At 42.8% G+C, this 23,973-nt stretch overlaps 1 protein-coding gene across 1 annotated transcript; it reads left to right on the top strand.

The window, feature by feature from the left end:
* Positions 1-2,452: 2,452 nt before the first annotated feature.
* On the top strand, positions 2,453-17,944 carry LOC123103426 (mediator of RNA polymerase II transcription subunit 14). The gene is made up of 8 exons (XM_044525015.1): positions 2,453-2,930; positions 3,784-4,857; positions 8,671-8,768; positions 9,686-9,860; positions 11,903-12,719; positions 13,256-14,232; positions 15,113-16,161; positions 16,700-17,944. The coding sequence occupies exons 1-8, from the start codon at positions 2,688-2,690 to the stop codon at positions 17,493-17,495; spliced, it is 5,229 nt and encodes a 1,742-aa protein (XP_044380950.1). The 5' UTR covers positions 2,453-2,687; the 3' UTR covers positions 17,496-17,944.
* The last annotated feature ends 6,029 nt before the right edge of the window (positions 17,945-23,973 follow it).

Genomic DNA, 23,973 nt, shown 5'->3' on the forward strand with positions numbered 1-23,973 from the left:
TCATTTGGCGTTGAGCCCTTTTATAAAGGTTGTTCAGGTGGATTAGACGCCTCGGTTAGCACGCCATACAACCATCCATACCAGCAGGGATAGTCACATGGAAGGCCATATTTTGCTCTGTTTCCTCTCGTGCGCCTCCCACTTGATCTCCTCTATCTCCATTTTAGTCCTTTTCATGTATTGGCTTGATTTCGTCTATAAATAGCCGATTTCCCTTGAAAAAATAAAGACCAGACATTTAGAATCCTTTGCATTCATTGTCATTAGTGGAAATATCAGAGTAAAATATCTCGGTTTAAATGAAATGTTTCGGTTTAAACTCATGTTAGAGGAGTGTAAAAGTAACACTCACCACCTAACGTGTCATTTAATGCATTTTGTCCTACTCAAACGGAGATAGGTATTGATCATTGTAGCCACTATGGCACCCCTTGCACTATAAAAGGAGGACCAGGTTACTGTAATGGGGCCGAGCCACTGAATAGCTGAGAGTGTTAGTGAGCAATTCCCTTCCCTATAAAGACTTGTAGCTCTCTGTTTACCCACATATAAGCACAAATCAGGATTAGGGGTTTACGCAACCATGCATCATGAACCTGGGCAGATCCTTGTGTGTTCTACCTTTTCATCTGGTATTGATCTTCATTACCGTGCCTCTCCACGAATCAGTCAAGGGGCCTTCCCAACCCTTGGTGTCCTATGTGTCCTGCACACAGTGATATGTTCATATGCCAAGAATGTGATGTGGTATTATTCTCATATATATTCTCACTAGATGAGTGCATGTGCGTTGCTAAGGAAGACCACTCATTTACGTATCCATTGACTATTTAAAATTTTTAAGCGTGCATTTACATTATTATAAAACCTTAAATGACAAAGAAGTGCATTGGAATAAAAAATGCCTAAAACAAAAATAGACATATTGAAGCCTATTATTTTTTTGATCCTGTAGCAAAAAATCCCATTAATGATAATGACAATTTTCTACATGGCTAAGACAACCCGGGACATAGCCCATTATGGATTTGAGCCCAATTTGGGACCGCCCGCGGTCCGCATTCCGCAAAGATTACCCATCCAATGAACGGTCCAGATCTATCGCGGGTGGAACGAAACCATCCCAATGGAAACCCTAGCCACTATTTTCCTCAAGTTTTCTGAATCAAACCAGACAGAGGCGGCGCCGAGGTCAATTGGCTTGCCGGCGACCATGTGCGTGGAGCTTGATCTACCACAGAGGAACACGAGGACGGCAACGACTTGTGATAATCGCTAAAGTGATGCTCGGGCACCCGCGCCGTCTTGCTTGACCGCGGGCCTCTGCGCCATGGTAGGGTTGGTGGCAAGCGACTAAACAGAGAGTTCCAGGTCGAGGTGTGAGGCAGTGCACTGCAGCGGCCGCATCGACGATGAGCTAACGCTGACGACAACGCGTGACAAGGAGGCTACCAAGGTATGATGTTCCCATGTCAAACTTTAGTTTAGGAAGATCTGATTTCTTGTGGGAATGTAAAAATGCACTTTAGCTGCAAAATAGGCAACTAAATCACCGTGACCGGTTCATGCGAAATACCATGAAGTTAAGTTATTTTTGGAAGCATGTAAAATTTCGAACTGTTGTAAATATATTGTCATGATTTATTGGCTTACCAAACAGAACGTTGATTATCCCACGCAATTGATATGCATCATTTGTCTTAACGATTTGATTCGAGGAAAGCTGGACGAGGTAAAAGAAAACCCGGATGTGTGGTAGGGTGAGTGTTTTGTTGGCGTGGGAAGAAGATAATTTTTTTTATCTGTGGGAGCAGGATAGTTCAATGAAAGATAAAACACAAAATATTAAGTTTTTCCTAAGTAGGAGAAGAATAGAGAAGGACATATGTATTTTAATTTTACAGTCAATAATTTTGTTGCTATAAATTTCCACAACAATGTGTGATGGTGGCAATGCAGGGATACTGGTACATGATCTCACATTAGAGATCATGAGATCAAGCACAAAAATTCATATTTAGACATTTCAAAAAATTATGATATATTTGACAACATATCCGTGGGGTGTGTCTACAACTCTAAAAGAGATCATCACAAAATTTGAATAGTATTTTGACGCTATTCACATCTGATTTTGCCTTTTTTGTTTCTATTAGTATAGGTCGAATTAGGAGCTGATTTTTTTTTTTAAATTGTACATCAAATGTTGATGTGTGTCTACAAGTCTTTTTGAATGTTCGAACATATTTTGTATTTTCAAAAAATTTGATCTCACCTAATATGAGATCCTCCGTATGCTAAGTATCCGGTATCCCCGTGGGCCGTGGTATTGCCTACGCGTCTGTGCGGCGTCATATGACGGTTTGCGTCCTGTGCGTTGTCTTGATCTAACCGTTAGTACCTCGATCGATGGCCGCTATATACGCGCAGCCTCGCTGGCCCATCGTGATCTTGTCGACTAGGCGTGGTCGCACGCTCTGTTCGGGCCCGACCCAGCGCTGAAGCGAAAAGCTCCGATCCCACCCCACGCGGGCCGCCGCCGCCGATTCGTCGCCGGCGGTATTGCCCGGCCACCTACCCCGAAGCGGCCCCCCCTCCTCCTCGCCGTCCCGCAGCGGTGGCCTCGATTTCCTCCCAAGACCGTTGCCGCGGGAGCTTAAGCTGAGGCGGAAACCCTAGCCGCGTCGATGGCGGGGGAGCTGGGGCAGCAGACGGTGGAGCTGGGGTCCGTTGTGCGGCGGGCGGCGGAGGAGTCGTACCTGGCGCTGCGGGACCTCGTGGAGAAGTCGCAGGCCGAGTCCGACTGGAAGGGCGCCTATGGCGGGCGGCAGCGGTCGGACTCCGAGAAGAAGATTGACCTCCTCAAATTCATCGCCCGCACCCGCCAGCGCATGCTCCGCCTCCATGTGCTCGCCAAGTGGTGTCAGCAGGTCGGTGTTGATTGAGATTAGGCCGTTTTCTGCTTGCCCTAGACAGTACCCTTATTGCCACAGGAGTGTAGTGAAATGCGGTCAATTAAATAGGTATAAACTTCTGAATTTAGGGGCTGTTTCGTTGGTATCCTCACATTGCTACCATAGTTGGGGCAAATTGGCACTTCATTTGGTCGCCTATTTCTTCTTGCTTTATTCGTCCAGCAACCTCAGTCTATTCTGCGAAAATAGGTTTGTTGGTTCTTTTGTTGGATTCAAGTTCAAATAGGAGCAAGTCCATTTACCCCTCCCCCCTAAACATCCATAGATATCCAGTTGGGAGACGACCTTTTGCATACGCATTACGTTATTGAAATGTGCTCCATTGTCATTTTGGGGGGGTGGTTGTGGGGGTGTTTCATATGGACAGCAAATCAACATGTAACTTCTGGCATACATACATATTAACTCTAGCCCCTAGTTTAGAATATCCATGTAGTCAAGCTCAAATTCAGTCTTCGCTACGAGAGGGAGAAATAGAAATTACTTACAGACAATAGAGTAAAACTGAATAATCAAAATAAAAGCTCATGTAGTACTATTCACAACAAACTTCTGTTTTTGTTGTGCCCTTGCACAATTGACTTTGAACATGAAATCATTAAGTTTGATTGAACAGCCCATACATTCCATCCTGAAATCTCTGCAGTTTTTTATCAGTATCATCCTAAACTAAAGTGGGGTTTTCATCGTTCTACCTATTGGTTGGCACTAGACCATGAAATCGTTGTCTTGGAAACTTTGTGTTGCACTTCTTTTCTTCTTTACTTCTAATCTTTGCATTTGAGATGGTTACTTGTAATCTATGCAGGTTCCGTTGGTTCAGTACTGTCAGCAACTTGGATCGACCCTTTCTAGCCATGAAACATGCTTCACCCAAACAGCTGACTCACTGTTCTTCATGCATGAGGGGTTGCAGCAAGCACGAGCTCCTACATTTGATGTTCCTTCTGCTTTAGAGGTTATGCTTACAGGCAGTTATCAGAGGTTACCAAGATGTATAGAAGATATAGGGAGCCAAAATAAACTTTCTCCAGATGAAGAAAAACATGCTTTGCAGAAGTTGGACACCAGTGTGCGCTACAAAGTACTTGTGACTCCAAGACCCAAAGAAGTATCTAGCATTTCAGTAACTGATGGGGTAGCTGTTTTTCGTGTGGATGGAGAATTTAAAGTTCTTCTTACGTTAGGTTACCGTGGTAACCTAGATTTATGGAGGATACTGCACATGGAGTTGCTTGTTGGTGAGAAGAATGGCCCTATTAAGCTGGGAGAAATTAGGAGATTTGCTCTTGGTGATGATATAGAAAGAAGAATGGCAGTTTCTGAGAATCCCTTTTCTGTGCTGTATGCTATACTTCACGAGTTAAGCATTTCACTTGCTATGGACACTATCATTAGGCAGGCTAATGTTCTTCGACACGGAAGGTGGAAGGAAGCAATAAGTTCTGAACGTATCTCAGACAGCACCACAGGTCAAACTGGAAATGCTGCTGTAATGCAGCTTGGTCAAGATGGGGAATTTGATTCAAGTGGTTTTAGGTTACCTGTGTTGAAATTGAATTACTGGTTGGATGGCAAAAACAGTGGCCCAGCAGAATCTGATTTATCCCCATTTATCAAAATTGAGGCAGGGCAAGACATGCAGATAAAATGCCAGCATAGCTCATTTATACTTGATCCTTTGACAGATAAAGAAGCTAATCTTTCTCTTGATCTGTCCTGCATTGATGTTGAGAAACTCATTTTAAAAGCAATTGCTTGCAATAGGCACACACGTCTTCTTGACATTCAGAGACAATTGTGCAAAAATGTGCAAATTTCTCAGTCACCCAAAGATGTTGTCCTGAAGCGGGACGTTGGTGTAGCAAAGGCACCACATAAGGTAATGATACAAACCATTATGTTTATGTACCTTTGTGTTTTCTATGACACATGATACTATACTGAATGTTATTATGTTAATACCAGAAAGTGTTTCAATCGCACACCACCACCACCATCACCACCAACAACAAAGTGTTTAAATCGCAAACAAGTTGGGCTAGGTTGAGTTGAAACCCATAAGATCTCGAAATCTAGTCATGGTTCTGGCATGTGGATAGCTAATTTCCACACACCCCTGTCCATGGCTAGTTCATTGGTGATATTCCAGTCCTTCAGGTCTCTCTTTATGGACTCCTCCCATGTTAAGTTTGGTCTACTCATTATCAGCAGACATTATCCTTCGGCTATGCACCGGCGCTTCTGGAGGTCTGCATTGTATATGCCCAAACCATCTCAGACGATGTTGGACAAACTTCTCTTCAATTGGTGCTACCCCAACTTTATCATGTATATCATCATTTCAGATCTGATCCTTTTTTGTGGGGCCACATATCCATCTCAGCATGCACATCTCTGCTACACCTAACTATTGGACATGTCGCCTTTTAGTTGTCCAACATTCTGCGCCATATAACATTGCAGGTCGAATCACAGTCCTATAGAACCTGCCTTTTAGCTTTTGTGTCAGTCTCTTGTCATAGATGACGCCAGAAGCTTGGCACTACTTCATCCATCCGGCTTTGATTCGATGGCCCACATCTTCATGAATATCACCATCCTTCTGCAGCATTGATCCCAAATACCGGAAAGGTGTCTTTCAGAGGCACCACCTGCCCATCAAGGCTAACCTCCTCCGCGTGCCTAGTAGTATTGAAACCACACCTCATATACTCAGTTTTAGTCTACCAAGCATAAAACTTTTTGATTCTAAAGTCTGTCTCCACAACTGTAACATTCTATTAACCCCCGTCCTACTATCGTTGACTAGCACCACATCGTCCGCAAAGAGCATACACCAGGGGATATCTCCTTGTATATCCCTTGTGACCTCATCCATCACCAAAGCAAAAAGATAAGGGCTCAAAGTTGATCCTTGGTGCAGGCCTATTTTAATTGGAAAGTCATCATCGTCGCCATCACTTTTTTGAATACTTGTGACAACATTATCATACATGTCCTTGATGAGGGTAATATCCTTTGTTGCGACTTTGTGTTTCTCCAAGGCCCACAACATGACATTCCATGGTATCTTATCATAGGCCTTCTCCAAGCCAATGAACACCATATGCAGGTCCTTTTGCTCCCCGTTTCTCTCTATAAGTTGTCGTACCAACTACCAAGAAAATAGCTTCCATGTTCAACCTCCCGGGCATGAAACCAAACTGATTTTTGGTCACACTTGCCATTCTTCTTAATCAATGTTCAATGACTCCCATAGCTTCACTGTATGGCTCATCAGCTTAATTCCATGGTAATTAGTACAACCTTGAACATCCCCCTTATTCTTGAAGACTGGTACTAATATGTACACCGCTTCCATTCCTTGGGCATCTTGTTGGCTGAAAAATGAGGTTGAAAAGCTTAGTTGGCCATACTGTCGCTACGTCTCCAAGGCATCTCCACACCTGAATGGGGATACAATCAAGGACCATGGCCTTGCCTCCTTTCATCCTTTTTAATGTCTCCCTGACCTCTGACTCTTAGATTCTTTAGACAAAATGTCCGTTGTTGTCATCAAAGGAGTCATCCATCTCAATGGCAGAGCCCTTATTCTCTCCATCGAACAGTTTTTTGAAGTACTCTCGCTATCTATTCTTGATCTCCTCGCCCTTCACCGGACGTCAATCTGCTCCATCCTTCATGCATTTGCCTTGGTTGACATCCTTTGTCTTCCTCTCTCGAATCTTGGCCGTCTTATAGATGTCTCTTTCGCCTTCCCTCGTGTTTAAACGTTGGTAGAGGTTCTCATAGGCCGTCCCCTCGCTTCACTCGTAGCTCGCTTTGCAGTCTTCTTTGCCACTTTGTACTTCTCAATGTTGTTTTCACTCCTATCCAGGTGTAGGTGTCTCAAATAATCGTTCTTCTCATTAATAGCCTTCTGAACATCATTGTTCCACCACTAAGGGCCAATTCATTTGAGGCTTATATGGCTGGCTGTGGAAATAAGCTCAAGCTGCCCCCTCCCCAGCTTATTCTAGAAGCCCAACCTAAAATTTTATTTTAGAAGCCTACTAGTTAACACTTAATTAATAGACTTCTAAAATAAAAAATTTAGATTGGGCTTATAGAATAAGATGGGGAGGGAGCAGCTAATTTCCACAGCCAGCCATAAGCCCTAAAAGAACTGGCCCCAAGTATCTTTAGCTTCTCTTCTACTTCCCCTGGTCACTCCAAACTCCTCTAAAGCCACCTTCCGAACGTAAATCGCCATCTGCATCCACATATTGTTTGCATCACCTCCTTCCTCCCAAGAGCCCTCCCTAATAACCCTCTCCTTGAAAGCCTAAGGTGCTTCCCCCTTGAGCTTCCACCACTTTGTTCTAGTGACTTTGACGTGATTATCACGATGGACACTATCCGGAAGCTGAAGTCAGCCCTCACAAGCTTATGTTGAGGGACAACACTCTCTCCAAGTATCACCTTACAATCTATGCAAGCATGCCTGTCTTATCTTCTTGAGAGGACGAAATCAATCTGGCTAGAGTGTTGACCACTACTAAAAGTCACTAGGTGGAATTCTCTCTTTTTAAAGAGGGTGTTAGATACAATCATGTTGTAGGCAAAAATCAAGACATTCTCTCCTTGATTCCTGCTGCTATAACCAAAGCCCCCATGTACCCCTTCAAAACCTGTGTTAGATGTACCCACATGACCATTAAGATCTCCTATGAAGAGCTTCTCCCCAATAGATACACTCCTAATCAAGTCCTCCAGGCCTTCCCAGAACTCCCTTTTGGTACTCTCTCATTGTGGCCTACTTGCGAGGCATACGTGTTGATAATATTGGGAAGTAAGTCCCCGGCGACTAGCTTGACTAGGATAATCTGCCCCCCTTGCCTCTTGACGTCTACCACTCCATGCTTGAGGTTCTTGTAGATCAAGATGCCCACTCCATTTTTGTTTGCAGTTGCCCCATGTACCACAGCTTGAAGCCGGTATCCTCCACCTCCTTCACCTTCTGTCCCTTCCATTTGGTTTCTTGGAATATGATATCAACACCTCTCCTCATCTTATCAACTAACTCCTGTAACTTACCCGTCAGGGACCCTATGTTCCAGCTACCTAAGTGGATTCTACTTGGCTCGGCTAGCTTCCTTACTCTTTGCACTCGTCGAGTCAAATGCAAAAACCCTTGCTCACTTTTCATTACACCCATGCGTCGATGTAGCACGCCATTAAGGATGTGACGACCTGATCCTTGCTCACTTATCACCATATCCAGATCAAGATATGGTGCGCCACCATGGGGGTGAGTGGGTGGCGACCTGGCCCATGCTCATTTAAGACCACACCCGGGTTTTCTTGTACCATTTGTAAAAAATAGAGCTTCCCTAAACTCGGGTAGTACAGTCCCATTATTAAACAATATTATGTGGACTGTTAGTTTTTCGTACCATCGGTGAAAATGCGTTATGGTTCCCATGTTGCTTGTTGGGGAACTTGTAGACATGGTCATTTTTCATTGTTGTTGAAAGTCATACCCTTTGGTTGTACTATATGCGGTATGTGCTAATATGTTACCTTGTGGGTATTGTCTTGACTCTTCAGATCTTGAAGCTAAACATTCCTGTATTTCCAAAGCTTTACTTACTATAAGAATATATTGGTTCTTTGCTGACATTTATAGTGCCTAATATGCTGATAAGTGCAGAAGACAGAGAAAGCGAGCTTTGCAGATTTTTGTGGAAATGAAGTGCTTCAAGTGCGAGCATATGGTCAAGCATATATTGTTCTTGGAGTAAATATCAGGTTTGTCAGCACTCACTTATTGGATGTAGACCTAGTGACTAGTGTTCAACTTCAGCCCCTCTTGCTTAGAAAATAATCTTTTCACTTGTAATTCCACAACCCATTAGGTTCTTTGTTTGCCTCATTTTTTTAGCTTAGGATCACACTGTTATACCTATAATATTGCTGAGTTCACATTGTTCATCTGTCACGGTTGTGGGCATCCACCACGAGGCACACAAAAACTATCAAGCCAGGCACACGATAATTTTATTAAGATCAGCATTAGTTGTGTTTACTTGCTGTAGAATAAGACAGGGTTAGTTTCCTTTTGTTAGAATAGGCTGTAGGACTGGCTCCATTTTACAAAAGAGGGCAGGCATCATTTTCATTCAGCAACAACAGTAACAAAAAAAAAAAACCCCAGTACCAAGCAAGTGCCAGTGCCTGTCCTCAATCTTCCGACTCGTACCGATCCATGCATATGCTTGTGATGTATCATGGTAGACAGTCTAATCAAGTTACCGATTATAGCATTGATTGCATTTCTACTGCTGATCGCCCTGCAACCACAGCGTTTTTCTTAGTGGTAGGACTGATTCTAGAAAGTTAAACTGGTTGGTGATGGCTTGATTATTTTAAGTTTTTCACTTGTTTCCTTAGATCCATGTGTTCACTTCCCCACTCATAAACAAGTGCTACAAAATGTTGTTCAAGTAAGTATTGTGCTGTGCATCACTCAAGAATCGAAAGCTACTGCTTCTGAGAAATTTTTTATGGACATTGTCCCTACAGTGCCGGAATCTATTATAGCCATACTGTCTTAGCTTGAAGCATGATCAGATGAAGGCTAGATATTTATGCTTATGCCTTGTGATGTATTCTAGTCTGGTCTTTTTCAGTTTCATAGTACTGCAACTCATTTCTCTCTTTAATAGGAGTGGTCGTTTCATCCTACAATCACCAAAGAATATCTTACCTCCTTCCGCTCTGGTGGATTGGGAAGAAGCTCTAAACAAAGGCAGTAACACAGCGACTGAGGTTTTCTCAAGCTTAAGGACTAGGAGCATCCTCCATCTGCTTGTATCTACTGGAAGTTTTTTTGGCCTCAAGGTTGCCAACTGTCTTAATAATATCGTGATGTCTTTATTTCTGAATCTTATTAGCAGGTGCAGTATTATAATCCCTCTTATCTAAGAGAACATTACTGTGGGATGCGTGCAGTTACACTTTTGCCACTTTAACCAACTACATCACTAGAAAAGGGCCATGTGAAAATATCAGAATCATGAGTTGATTTGTCATGAAAATACTTAAATAATACTCCGTCCGTTCCAAAATAATAAGGTGTATTAGTTTTTTCAAAAGTCAAAACATGTGTGCATGTTTGACCAAGTTAATAGAAAAAAATACCAATATCCACAGTACCAAATTTGTATCATTAGACCCATAACGAAAAGTATTTTCATATTTTATTTATTTGTAAATGTCAATATTTTATTCTATAATCTTGGTCAAACATACACAAGTTTGACTTGCATGAAAATCGATACACCTTATATTCTGGAACGGAGGGAGTATGTATCATATGTGGGGCTGTGGTACATTCTGTAATTATGTATTCGTATAGAGTTCACAAAAGAAACGACTTTGTATGGAATATCAATTGGGTACATTCGATGTTTTCTGGTTCAAGCATATTCCTCTGGTCCCACAGATTTCCACTTCTCCCCATTCCCTCTCGCAGGGTTAGTCTTATCTCTTATGTTATAGAAAAACATATGTGTAAAGTGCACTAAATCATAAATGTGTGTACATAATTACTACAATATACCACCTCTCTTGCAGTTTTAAGGCCTGCGTGTATTTTTAGGTTGCTAATTTGATCAATGTAATACAAGTTATATGCCAGAAAAAGTATATCATAAAATTTGTAGTCGAATGAGTTTCTAATGGTGTATAACCCATATTAAGTTTATCAAATTGACGATCTAGAGATACGCACAGGCCTTACAAACCAGAAGGGGGGTAGTTTATCTTTGCTGTACTGTTAATGTTGTAGACTCCGGATACCATTCTCAGTCACTAAGCAGCAAGAAAGTGGACTCCAGTCTGGCAGCATCTGGAAGGAAAGCGTAGTAGCATATTAGCAAGGTCTAGGGAGTTTGACGTTGCCTATTTCCTGAAGAAAATAGAAGTATTATCTACTTCTCGTTGCCCTCTTGTACTGACACATGCGGCCAGGGTTCTCCAGCCCTTGCCACATCTTCCTGCGATGGTGCCTAAGCGCCCACCTTTCAATCTATCCAGCTCCTCCCACCAGCTGTTTTCTGTTGAGCAACTCGTGTGATTTTGTATTAGAAATGTTTGAGGCCAAGAACAATGCGTGTGGTTTTGTATTAGACATCGGGATACCATTCTCAGTCACTAAGCAGCAAGAAAGTGGACTCCAGTCTGGCAGCATCTGGAAGGAAAGCGTAGTAGCATATTAGCAAGGTCTAGGGAGTTTGACGTGCCTATTTCCTGAAGAAAATAGAAGTATTATCTACTTCTCGTTGCCCTCTTGTACTGACACATGCGGCCAGGGTTCTCCAGCCCTTGCCACATCTTCCTGCGATGGTGCCTAAGCGCCCACCTTTCAATCTATCCAGCTCCTCCCACCAGCTGTTTTCTGTTGAGCAACTCGTGTGATTTTGTATTAGAAATGTTTGAGGCCAAGAACAATGCGTGTGGTTTTGTATTAGACATCGTAGCCTTGAACTATCAGCGGGCCAGGCCAAAGCCAAACAGAACATTATTTATATTTACCATATACTCATTTTTTGTGTGTGTGTGGGGGTGGGGGGGGGGTGGGCTTCTTTAAGCTGGGCCCATGGACTCCCATGATCAGGTCTGCCGAAGCAGCATCTTTTGTCTGGGATTTTGAATCAAGGATAACTGTATTAATGGCAAATAACCTCCAGGGCATGTAACTTGTTTGAGATCACTATTTAGTATTTACATCCTTAAACAGCTGCTGTGTGTTCTGCTGATAAGTCCTCTGGCTGTATTAATACAATTGGCATTCTCTTATATATGACCTGTATAAGTGCGTGAATACGCAAATTTCTTTGCTCCAGATATTAAGTGATCAAATTCTGTTGTTTTTATTCCAGGTTTATGAGCAGTCTCAGGGTACTCTAAAGATTCCAGAGGCCATATTACATGGTTCAGATCTGATGGTTATGGGATTTCCGCAATGCGCAAATGCCTATTATCTGTTGATGCAACTTGATAAGGATTTCAGGCCTGTTTTTCATTTGCTTGAAACACAGTCTGACGCAAGCAATAAGCTTAATGCAAATATAGGTGCCAAAGAAGCCATGAGGGTAAACAAGATTGATGTTGGGCAGATGGAAAAAATAAAATATGAGAAGAATTCAAATCCTTTTGATGCCAAACTGCATTCCCTACAAAGTATAGAGAACTGTGATGACATGATGGACAATCAACTTCTCATTCAGAATAGTGTTGATCCTCTTCCACTGCTGCCTGCTTGTTCACCATCGTTTTCATCTATTGTTGATGAGACCTTCGAATGTGAACATGGTTCTAGTTTGCCTTCTGCTTCTCCTGTGCGCTCTCTTTCACTTGGTCCTCAAGGCGCAAGCACCAGAACTATTTCACAGATGCAGGATGGGGCCTTGTCTCATGCCCAAGCTAATAATACCTCAATAGTTTGTCCTGGTGTCGGTGTGAACAGCTATTTCCAAAATAGTTTGAGCCATTTACAGAGTACAAACGCCTTTTTGTCCTCTAACCCTGTAAGAAATTCATCTGCTATCAAGTTGTCAAACTCTAAATCTAATCATGACCTGAGTTCATTGAGCTCTCCAAGTGAGCATGGTATTGCAGATGGAAATAAACCATTTCAACTCGCCCCTTCAAGCACGTTGCCTGCTCATTTGGTTCGATCTTCACCTGCCATTGAAGGTATTTATGCAAAGGTTTTTTTTTGCTAGATCACCTAGGAGGAACTAGGTTACTTTCATCGATAGGGAAATAAGCACCCAAATTTGAGTTGAAGAGGACTGAAACCTGGGTGATGGGGGTGTTCTAGTAGTCTAGTACCATGGTTAAAAAAGCGCTAGGCGTTCTTCCTTCGTTTAGCGGTTCTTTCTAAAAGGTGTGAATGCAAATAAAATACACCCCCTGGATAAGCTTCACGGCCTTTTGCCACTGCCTTGCACTTTTCTGACCAAAGTGTATGCTTATGCGCAATTAAGCGCTAGGCATGCCTTTTTTAACTATGACTAGTACTCCCTCTGTAAAGAAGTATAAGAGCGTTTAGATCACTAGAGTAGTGATCTAAATGCTCTTATATTTCGTTACGGATGGAGTACTACCCAGTACCCACACTTCCCACCAGCTGATCTAGGCTCATTTCCTGTATTTACGATTATTTTGTCTGTTAAATTAGACAAGGTTGCATTACCATTACAAATGTGTTTATCTTGTGCAATTGACAGGATTAGGGAAGGCCATCACCTTAGGCGCTGATTGTGCACCTAGAAAGCGCTCTCTTTCAGATTTCCTGCTAGATCTCCCTTCACTGCAAGGACTGAAATCCAGTGAGCCAAGTAAGCGAAGAAAAATATCAGAATCGGCGCAGAGTTCCCTTCCTTTGCAGGCATACTCTTCTAGTTCACAATCAGGAACCAGCCTCACCCATGGAAATAATATTCTTGCCGAAAGAAATAATTGTGTTCCAGCAACTGTGTATGCTTCAGTGCTACTACATGTAATAAGGCACTGTTCGCTATGCATCAAGCATGCTCAACTAACTGCCCAGATGTATTCTAGTGCCATTCCATATGTCGAAGAAGTGGGCATGCGATCACCATCCTCGAATATTTGGTTCAGGTTACCGTTTGCTCAAGATGATTCTTGGAAACACATATGCTTACGCCTTGGAAAGGCTGGAAGCATGTCATGGGACGTTAGGATAAATGATCCACATTTCAAGGAACTTTGGGAGCTCAATGGAGGAAGCACCTCAACACCGTGGGGTGTTGGTGTACGCATAGCTAACACATCTGAGATGGATTCACACATCTCTTTTGACGTGGATGGTGTTGTTTTAACTTATAGCACTGTTGAGGCAGATAGTGTTAAGAGGCTTGTGTCAGATTTACAACGGCTTGCCAATGCACGGGTATTTGCTCGTGGAATGAGGAGATTGATCGGTGTAAAACTTGATGATAAGCTAGATGACAACCATATATCTGTGGGGATGAAATCACAGTCTGTTAATAAAGGCCATAGTGATGCTGACAGGCTATCTGAACATATGGGAAAGCCATTCAGGATTGAAGCTGTTGGCCTAATGAGCTTTTGGTTCAGCTATGGCCATATGCCAATGGTTCACTTTGTTGTCGAATGGGAAACTGCTAAGGAAGGTTGCACAATGCATGTTTCTCCTGACCAGCTTTGGCCACACACAAAGGTCCGTTCATGCTTACTCTATGTTTTGAAAGAGCATACTTGAGATGAGTACAAGCAAATGATATGAATCTTTCAACATGTCAAAGTTTACAACTAGTGCTTTTTAACTCATCCTTACTCTATGTTTGGAAACAACATACTCCCTCGGTTCCTAAATATAAGACTTTTTAGAGATTTCAATATGGACTACATACAAAGCAAAATGAGTGAATCTACACTCTGAAATACGTCTATACACATCCGTATGTAGTTCATATTGGAATCTTTATTAAAAGGGCTTATATTTAGAAACGGAGGGAGTACATGAGATGAATACAAGTAAATGATGTATAAATCTTTTAACATGTGTACTAATATTTTTGTAACTCATATGTTTATAAGTAGTAATAGTAATAATAATAATAATAATATAATTACGTATGGATCAAGAAAAAATGGCAAAATTATTTCCGGCGGCCGTCTTGAAAGCAAAACAAGTTCCCACTTCCTAGTGCCTACATTTCTACATGTTTCTTGTAGTGCATCGTTTATCCTCTTGGTTCCTAATGAATCAGAACACAACAACGTGATATTTTTCTGTCGGACTAAATTGCATTTCGTATTTCACAGGTTGACAACTCAATTCTCTATGAATTGTGTGCATTCTCCTTTTCAGTTCAATTTCCTGTTGAAAATAATTTCTTCTACATTTCATCTTTCTTTGCCTTTTGGCAATTGTGTACAGGTGTAACTTATTATGAAAGTTTCAAGGATAGCAGTACTTAATTTATTTATTCGACATGTTCTTTCTGTACTGTCAAATGAGCTGTTCCAGTTTGACCTCTAGGCATCGGCCATTCTGTTTCTTTAATTGATCTTGTTATCATGTTCATTAAATGCAGTTTTTGGAGGATTTCGTGAATGGTGGTGAGGTTGCATCCTTCTTGGATTGTATTCGGCTAACAGCAGGACCTTTACTTGCTCTTGGGGGTGCAATTCGTCCTGCACGGATGCCTGTAACAGTTTCGACTGGGTACAGCTCAATGCCAAAGCAAACTAATAATGTCCCCTCCCAGGGGCCACTAGCAAATGGTTCATCAGCAACAACTATGCATCATGCATCTGCCCCATCAAATGCTACGGCACATTTGGGTGGTCATACTCTTCATACTGCTGCCATGCTCTCCGCTGCTGGACGGGGTGGACCTGGACTTGTTCCTAGTTCATTGCTGCCTTTTGATGTTTCCGTCGTGCTTCGGGGCCCATACTGGATACGCATTATATATCGCAAGAAGTTTTCTGTTGACATGCGTTGCTTCGCCGGGGATCAGGTTTGGCTACAGCCCGCAACCCCTCCTAAGGGTGGGCCTTCAGTTGGCGGGTCATTGCCATGTCCACAATTTAGACCTTTCATAATGGAGCATGTTGCTCAAGGTCTAAATGCTCTTGAACCTGCTTTCATGAATGCTACACAGCCTGGTCCACACTTAAATACTAGTGCTGGAGCTCCACAATCTGCTCCTGTTGCAAACCGTTTAAATGCCACCCCTGGTGTTGCTATGTCCAGGCCAACTTCTAGTGTTGCCAACCATGTAGCAGCTAGTTTGAGTCGAGCAGGAAATGCCATGTTGTCTTCTTCAGGTCTTGCTTCAGGGATTGGTGGAGCCTCTGTGCGACTAACACCTGGAACTGGCCTTCCTGTTCATATGAAAGGAGAACTAAACACAGCCTTCATTGGGCTTGGGGATGATGGTGGCTACGGTGGTGGTTGGGTTCCGTTGGCAGCTCTCAAGAAGGTGTTAAGAGGGATTCTTAAGTACCTTGGAGTTCTATGGTTGTTTGCACAGTTGCCTGAACTTCTGAAAGAGATATTGGGGTCAATTTTGAAGGACAACGAAGGGGCTCTTTTGAATTTGGATCAAGAGCAGCCTGCACTGCGGTTCTATGTGGGGTAAGACTTATTATGACAATGATGATAATAATAAAAATAAATTATAAAATAAAATAATGTATTGTTTCGTTGAGAAACTGAAGTCTATTATCAGATTCTCATTCCGTAAATCATTGTTGTTCGCTCTTCCATATGGAATATTAGTAATGGGAAATTTCTATGTGCAATCTAACATATTGAGTTTTCCCTTATTATCATTGGATAATAGTGCCCTTTCCTAGTTATATTCTGTTTATGCAGGATCTTAAAATATTACTCTACATTACATTACATGCGTCATCCTTAATTTCTCACCATGCATTAAATTGCTGATATGCTATTTTTGTTTACGTCCAAATACTTTATATATTTACTGAATATAGGTATTGTACTGATGTATTATTTATTTTCTGCATCAACCCATAATTCTTTGAGAATAGGCTAGAATTACAAAGGAAACTGATCATTTACTGAAAATGCTTCTTTCTTTGCTTTCTTTTCAGTTTGAAGTTTGACAATTTATATTTCTGATACATTATTTTCCGTCGTCTTCTTGTAGAGGTTATGTATTTGCAGTTAGCGTCCATCGGGTTCAACTGCTTCTACAAGTTCTGAGTGTTAAGCGGTTTCACCACCAGCAACAGCAACAGCAAGCTCAGAGCAATGCTCAGGAGGAGCTGACATCTGCCGAGATCAACGAGATATGCGATTATTTCAGCAGGCGTGTTGCCTCTGAACCATATGATGCTTCAAGAGTTGCTTCTTTTATCACTTTGCTTACATTACCTATATCGGTGCTGAGAGAATTTTTGAAGCTGATTACTTGGAAGAAAGGGTTTTCCCAGGCTCATGGTGACATTGCAACTGCTCAGAGGGCTCGCATTGAGCTTTGTTTGGAAAATCACTCAGGATCAGCTTCAGATGATAGAACAGAAAGCTCTTTAGCTAAGAGCAATATTCATCATGATAGAGCCCACAGTTCAGTAGAGTTTGCTCTCACATTTGTACTTGACCATGCGCTCATTCCTCACATGAACGTAGCTGGTGGAGCTGCCTGGCTTCCGTATTGTGTATCCGTGAGACTGAGGTATTCTTTTGGAGACAACAGCCATATATCATTCCTTGCAATAAATGGGAGCCATGGTGGGAGAGCTTGCTGGCAGCAGTCTGAAGATTGGGAAAGATGTAAGCAGAAGGTGGCGAGGGCAGTGGAGACTGTGAATGGGACCCCTGCTGTTGCAGAACCGGGCCAAGGAAGGCTGCGAATGGTTGCTGAGATGATACAAAAGCAACTCCAACTTTGTCTACAGCAGCTGAGAGACGGACCACTTTCGGCTGGCTCAACTGCTTCATGAGATAACAAATTAGCAATTTAGAGCCAGGTTAGATAAATTTTGTTGTAATTCCCTGGAGATGGCTGTGTTGACATTTGGGGTTGGATAGCAGAATGCTGGAGCCCCAAAGAAAAGAAAAGAAATGCAAGCATGTCTATTGGCGGTTCGTGCCAGGGACAGCGGCTCTGAGGCGACAGCTTGCTGATTTATATGGCAATTTTGTACAGCAAAAGCATGTTGTGGGGGGTTGTTGTTCACAGGCTGTCTCTGGCGCTGTCAGTTTAGTAGACAAGGATGGATTCGGTTTAGGAGGCGTGGTGTACATTACATATGGTATTCTTACTTGGACTGACATTCTGTTTGCCTGTAAATCTAAGAGACTTCCCTAATTGTGTCTGGGATTCCCAGGGAAAGATTGTTTGTGTTTAGAATGTTACATGTAGCAAATGAAGTTGCTTGAACCCCCCTTATGTTTCTTCTTTTGCTAGTGTGCCGTTCAACAGTGCGTGTTCACCACTAATATGACTTGGCACATACTCCCTTTGTTCCTAAATATTTGTCTTTCTAGAGATTTCAACAAGTTATTTGTCTTTCTAGAGATTTCAACAAGTGAATACATACGGAGCAAAATGAGTGAACCTATACTCAAATGTGTCTATATACATCTGTACGCGGTAGTTTATTTGAAATCTCTAAAAGGATAAATATTTAGAAACGGAGGATGTAATTTGGTAGATGTACAATTTATTCTGTATTATTACTTGTTTGCTAGCTTCCTCCTGCTTGTGGGATGGGTTTCCAGTAAAACAACGGCCAGGAATCACCCAAGGGAAGATCAGACGGTCAGAAATGAATCAAGACGCAGATCGGACGGCCCAGGATCTCAAATCGCTGAGAAGCCCCATGTTCAGAGGTGAATCTAACTATAAAATAAGGTCTGGAGACTGAATAGATATACCAGAGCCCGAATTGGACCAACTCCCAAAGCTTTGAGTTGGGACTTTTGTTTCCCGTGTTCAACTACTCGAATGGTTCGCACGTGTGTCCGTTTGCGTCTGAATGAACGAAAACACCAGCCCAACATGACCCAAACCCAAAACGCGTCCATTTGGTGTTTGTCTGGATGCATTTTCAACCCATATTTGTACACGAGACAGACGTGTCGCGCGTTTGTTTGGTGTTCGTCGCAGCCCCACTTGTCGGCCGCCCAACCATCACCCACGGCTGTAGTCAATGCGGCCATCTAACTCGGTCCCGCATGACAGCATGTGGAAGCATCTGGGTCCTCGTCCTTTTTAATGGGGGGGGGGGGGGGGGTAGCCTCATCCACTTCTCCTTGTCCAAATCTGGCCACACTCCCTCCCTCGGCGGCGACAGCAAAACCCTAGCTCGTCATGGGTTTCTTCGGCAAGGGCAAGCTTGATGCCGGTGCCATCTCGCCATGGGTTTCTAAGGCAAGGGCAAGGGCAAGGGCAAGCTCATCCCACACGCCGCCGCCGCGCTGTCAAAAGCCTCTGAGATGGAGCCGCGTGCGGCCAAGGGTCGTCGGCCACGGAACCGGATTTACATCCCGGTGCACCGCGCACACTAGCACTGGCATTACCGCTAGCCGCTGCCATGGCCGGACGTTAAGCTCCCCCACGGCTAGCACCTTACCCGCACCGCATCCCAGTGTCGGCGGTGCTGCCGGCGCACGCGGAGGAGATAATGATGGGTACTGTGACCAATACCTTTACCACCTCGGTTTCGCGGCTACAACTCCACGCGAAGGATGCAGCAGCATGCCTCGGGGCACTAGAGGTTCCCACACCTCGACCCAGTGACCCGGCTTGCACTAGCACGTCTCCTCCAACCATCGAGGTCCGTTTGGGTGGCGCAGATCGGCCCCATGGGCAAGGCGGGCACCACCTACCAACGGGGCTACTTCTGAAGGACCCCAGATCCATCGATCTGCCTCCGACCTACGATCTATCCAATCATGAGCCAAAGTTGTTTGATTATGAGTCTCAGTATGATGAGTGTTGCTCCCACGGTCACACGCATCGTTCACACTTTGATGGTACTCCGAAGATGGACTTTCCTAAGTTTGATACGGAGGATTACTAGGTCTGGATTGAAAATTGTGAGTTATGTTTTGAGATCTTTACGGTCTCAGACCACATGAAGATCGCCTCTGAATTTTGTGGGCAATGCTGCACTTTGGCTGAAGACGGTTCAGAAATGCAAACAATTCCTAAACAAGGAAGAGTTGTGCGAGGAAGTTTAGTCTAGGTGGGGGCAAGGATATACACATAATTTATGTGAGACAAATCTTACTCTTAAGTCGAATTTGAGGTTCCGCGCCACCAAATTTTGTTAACTGATCCCAACACACATGAGGTTTGTTTGTAGTACGCTATATAGGGTTATGTCCAGAGATTCGTACCGCTGTTGTTCTGAGGATATGGACGCTGCTAGTTATTTGGCTCTCTGGCAGGAAGTGGAGTCAGAGAATGACACACTATCCGACGCACTCAAGCAATCATCGTGTGTGTCCTCCAAAAGTTGCTTGTCCTCGGAGAAGCACAAGTCTCCAGCAACATCGGATGAATCGTGCAAGTTGTCTGAGAAGATGCAGGCAATGAGGGTGTACCGCAAGGCGAAGACCTTGTGCTTCACTTGCGGCAATCCACGGGCACGGCGACACAAGTTCCACGATGAAGTCCCTATTCATGGCATGGAAGAATTGCTTGAGGTACTTCAATTGGACCAACCCCCTGATCCCAACATTTGACTGGCTCCGGCTCATAGGAGGAAGATATGATGATGACCAAAGCGATGACGCTTGATATATCTACCCAACGTCGCACCATGAGTCTGCACGACAATATTGGGTAGAGATAAGTGCTGATTGATACGTCTCCGTCGTATCTATAATTTTTAATTGTTTCATGCCAATATATTCTACAATTTTCATATACTTTTGGAAACATTCTATATTATTTTGGGATTAACATATTGATCCAGTGCCCAGTGTTAGTTCCTTTTTTTGCATGTTTTTTGTTTCACAGAAAATCCATATCGAATGAAGTCCAAAGCGATAAAATTTTACGGACATTTATTTTGGGATATAGGTGATTTTTGGAAAGAAGAATCAACACAAGACAGTGCCCGAGGTGGCCACAAGGCAACTGGGCGTGGCCAGGGGGTAGGCCATGTCGTGTTACCTTGTGACTCCCTCGTAAGCCGGTTGCAACCCTTCTTTCGCGGCAAGAAAGATAATTTATGGATAAAAGTCCCCTAAAAATTTCAGCCCAATCAGACGGATCTCCGGGAATATAAAAAGTGGTGAAGGGGTCCAAAAACAGACGAAAAACAGAAGAGAAACATAGAGATATCCAATCTCGAAGGGGCTCCTGCCCTTCGGGAGCCATGGAGGCCAAGGACCAGAGGTTTCCCTGCTCCCATCTAGGGGGGAGGCCAAGGAAGAAGACGAAGGAGGGGGCTCTCTCCCTTTCTCTCCCGGTGGTGCCGGAAGCCGCCAGGGCAATCATCATGTGACGACGATCTACTCCAACAACTCTGTCATCTTCATCAACACCTCCATCACCTTCCCTCATCTATATTCAGCCGTCCACTCTCCCGCAACCCGTTGTACCATCTACTTGAGCATGGTGCTTTATGTTTCATATTATTATTCAATGATGTGTTGCCATCCTATGATGTTTGAGTAGATTTTTGTTGTCCTATGAGTGATTGGTGAATTGCTATGATTTGTTTAAATTGCTTGTGATTATGTTGCTGTCCTTTGGTGCCCATCATATGAGCGCGTGTGTGGATCACACCTTAGGTTATTTATATGTTGATAGGACTATGCATTGGAGGGCAAGAGTGACAGAAGCTTCTCCCTAACATAGAAATTGATTCATATGGGATTGAAAGGGGGACTAATATATCTCAATGCAATGGTTGGGTTTTACCTTAATGAACTTTAGTAGTTAAGGATGCTTGCTAATTGTTGCAATCATAAGCGCATAAAATTTCAAGTAAGAGATGACATGCTAGCAGTGGCCTCTGCTACTTCTTGAGCTTGTGTTGATTTTTCCCCTTGAATAGGAAAGGGTGATGCAACAAAGTAGAGATAAGTATGTCCCTCAGTTAAGAACCAATGTATCAATCCAGTAGGAGGCACAAGCAAGTCTCTAATCTATGCACCTGCACGAACTAACAAACACTTGCACTCAACGCGAAAAAGGGGTTGTCAATCTCTTCATGGTCTCGAACAAGAGTGAGATCTAATAGAGATAGGTATAAAAGATAAATAAAAAGGCAAAATAAAATAAATCTAAATAAATCACAGCAATATATTTTTGGGGTTTTTGGTTTATAGATCTAAAAATATATGATGAAAAATAAATCCGGGGGCCATATATAGGTTTCACTAGAGGCTTCTCTCTTGAAAGAAAGCATACAATGGGTAAACAAAGTACTATCAAGCAATTGATAGAAAAGCGCAAAGTTATGTATCCAAGGCAATGATCATGAATGTAGGCATCACATCCGCGTCAAGTAGACCGAAACGATTCTGCATCTACTACTATTACTCCACACATCGACCGCTATCCAACATGCGTCTAGAGTATTAAGTTCATAAGAACGGAGTAACGCCTTAAGTAAGATGACATGATGTAGAGGGATAAACTCAAGCAATATGATGAAAACCCCATCTTTTTACCCTTGATGGCAACAATACAACACGTGCCTCGCTACCCCTACTTTCTCACAGGGTGAGGACACCACAAGATTGAACCCAAAACTAAGCACCTCTCCCAGTGCAAGAAAAACCAATATAGTTGGCCAAACCAAACTGATAGTTCGAAGAGAAATACAAAGATATCTGATCATGCACAAAAGAGTTCAGAAAAGACTCAAATAATATTCATAGATAATCTGATCATAAATCCACAATTCATCGGATCTCGACAAGCACACCGCAAAAGAATATTACATCAGATAGAACTCCAAGAACATCGACGAGAACATGGTATTGAAGATCACAAAGAGAGAAGAAGCCATCTAGCTACTAGCTATGGACCCGTAGGTCTGTGGTAAACTACTCACACTTCATCAAAAGGGCAACAAGGTTGATGTAGATGCCCTCGGTGATCGAATCCCCCTCTGGCAGGGTGCCGGAAAAGGTCCCAAGATGGGATCTCACGTGAACAGAGTCTTGCGGCGGCGGAAAAGTATTTTGGTGGATGCTTCTGGTGGTTTGGGAATATTTGGGTATTTATGGAGCAAGAATTAGGATTGGAGGACACCCGAGGGGCCCACAAGCCCTCAGGGTGCGCCCCCTGGGGCACGCCTAGGAGGCTTGTGGCCTCCTCGGTCATCTTCCGACCCCATATCCAAGTTCCGTGGATGTCTTCTGGTCCAAGAAAAACCATCACAAAAGTTTTATTCCGTTTGGACTCCGTTTGATATTCCTTTTCTGTAAAACACAAAAACAAGGAAAAAATAGAAACTGACATTGGGTCTAGGTTAATAGGTTAGTCCCAAAATAATATAAAGTAGCATATTAATGCATATATAACATCCAAAACAGATAATATAATAGCATGGAACAATAAAAAATTATAGATACGTTGGAGACGTATCAAGCATCCCCAAGCTTAATTCCTGCTCGTCCTCGAGTAGGTAAATGATAAAAATAGAATTTTTGATGTGGAATGCTACCTAACATATTTATCCATGTAATCTTCTTTATTGTGGCATAATATTCAGATCCATAAGATTCAAAACAAAAGTTTAATATTGACATAAAAACAATAATACTTCAAGAATACTAATAAAGCAATCATGTCTTCTCAAAATAACATGGCCAAAGAAAGTTATCCCTACAAAATCATATAGTCTGGCTATGCTCCATCTTCATCACACAAAGTGTTTCATCATGCACAACCCCGGTTTTAGCCAAGCAATTGTTTCATACTTTAGTATTCTCAAACCTTTTCAACTTTCACGCAATACATGAGCGTGAGCCATGGATATAACACTATAGGTGGAATAGAGTATGGTGGTTGCGGAGAAGAGAAAAAGTAGGAGAAGGTCTCACATCAACTAGGCATATTAACGTGCTATGGAGATGCTCATCAATAGATATCAGTGTGAGTGAGTAGGGATTGCCATGCAACGGATGCACTAGAGCTATCCGTGTATGAAAGCTCAAATAGAAACTAAGTGGGTGTGCATCCAACTTGCTTGCTCACGAAGACCTAGGGCAATCTGAGGAAGCCCATCATTGGAATATACAAGCCAAGTTCTATAATGAAAAATTCCCTCTAGTATATGAAAGTGACAAAATAGGAGACTCTCTATCATGAAGAACATGGTGCTACTTTGAAGCACAAGTGTGGAAAAGGATAGTAACATTGTCCCTTCTCTCTTTTCTCTCAATTTTTTGGTGGGATTCTTTGGCCTATTTTCTTTCATTTGGGCTTCTTTGGCCTCTTTTATTTTT

Source organism: Triticum aestivum, chromosome 5A (genome assembly GCF_018294505.1).
Source record: "Triticum aestivum cultivar Chinese Spring chromosome 5A, IWGSC CS RefSeq v2.1, whole genome shotgun sequence".
Taxonomy (NCBI): Eukaryota; Viridiplantae; Streptophyta; class Magnoliopsida; order Poales; family Poaceae; genus Triticum; species Triticum aestivum.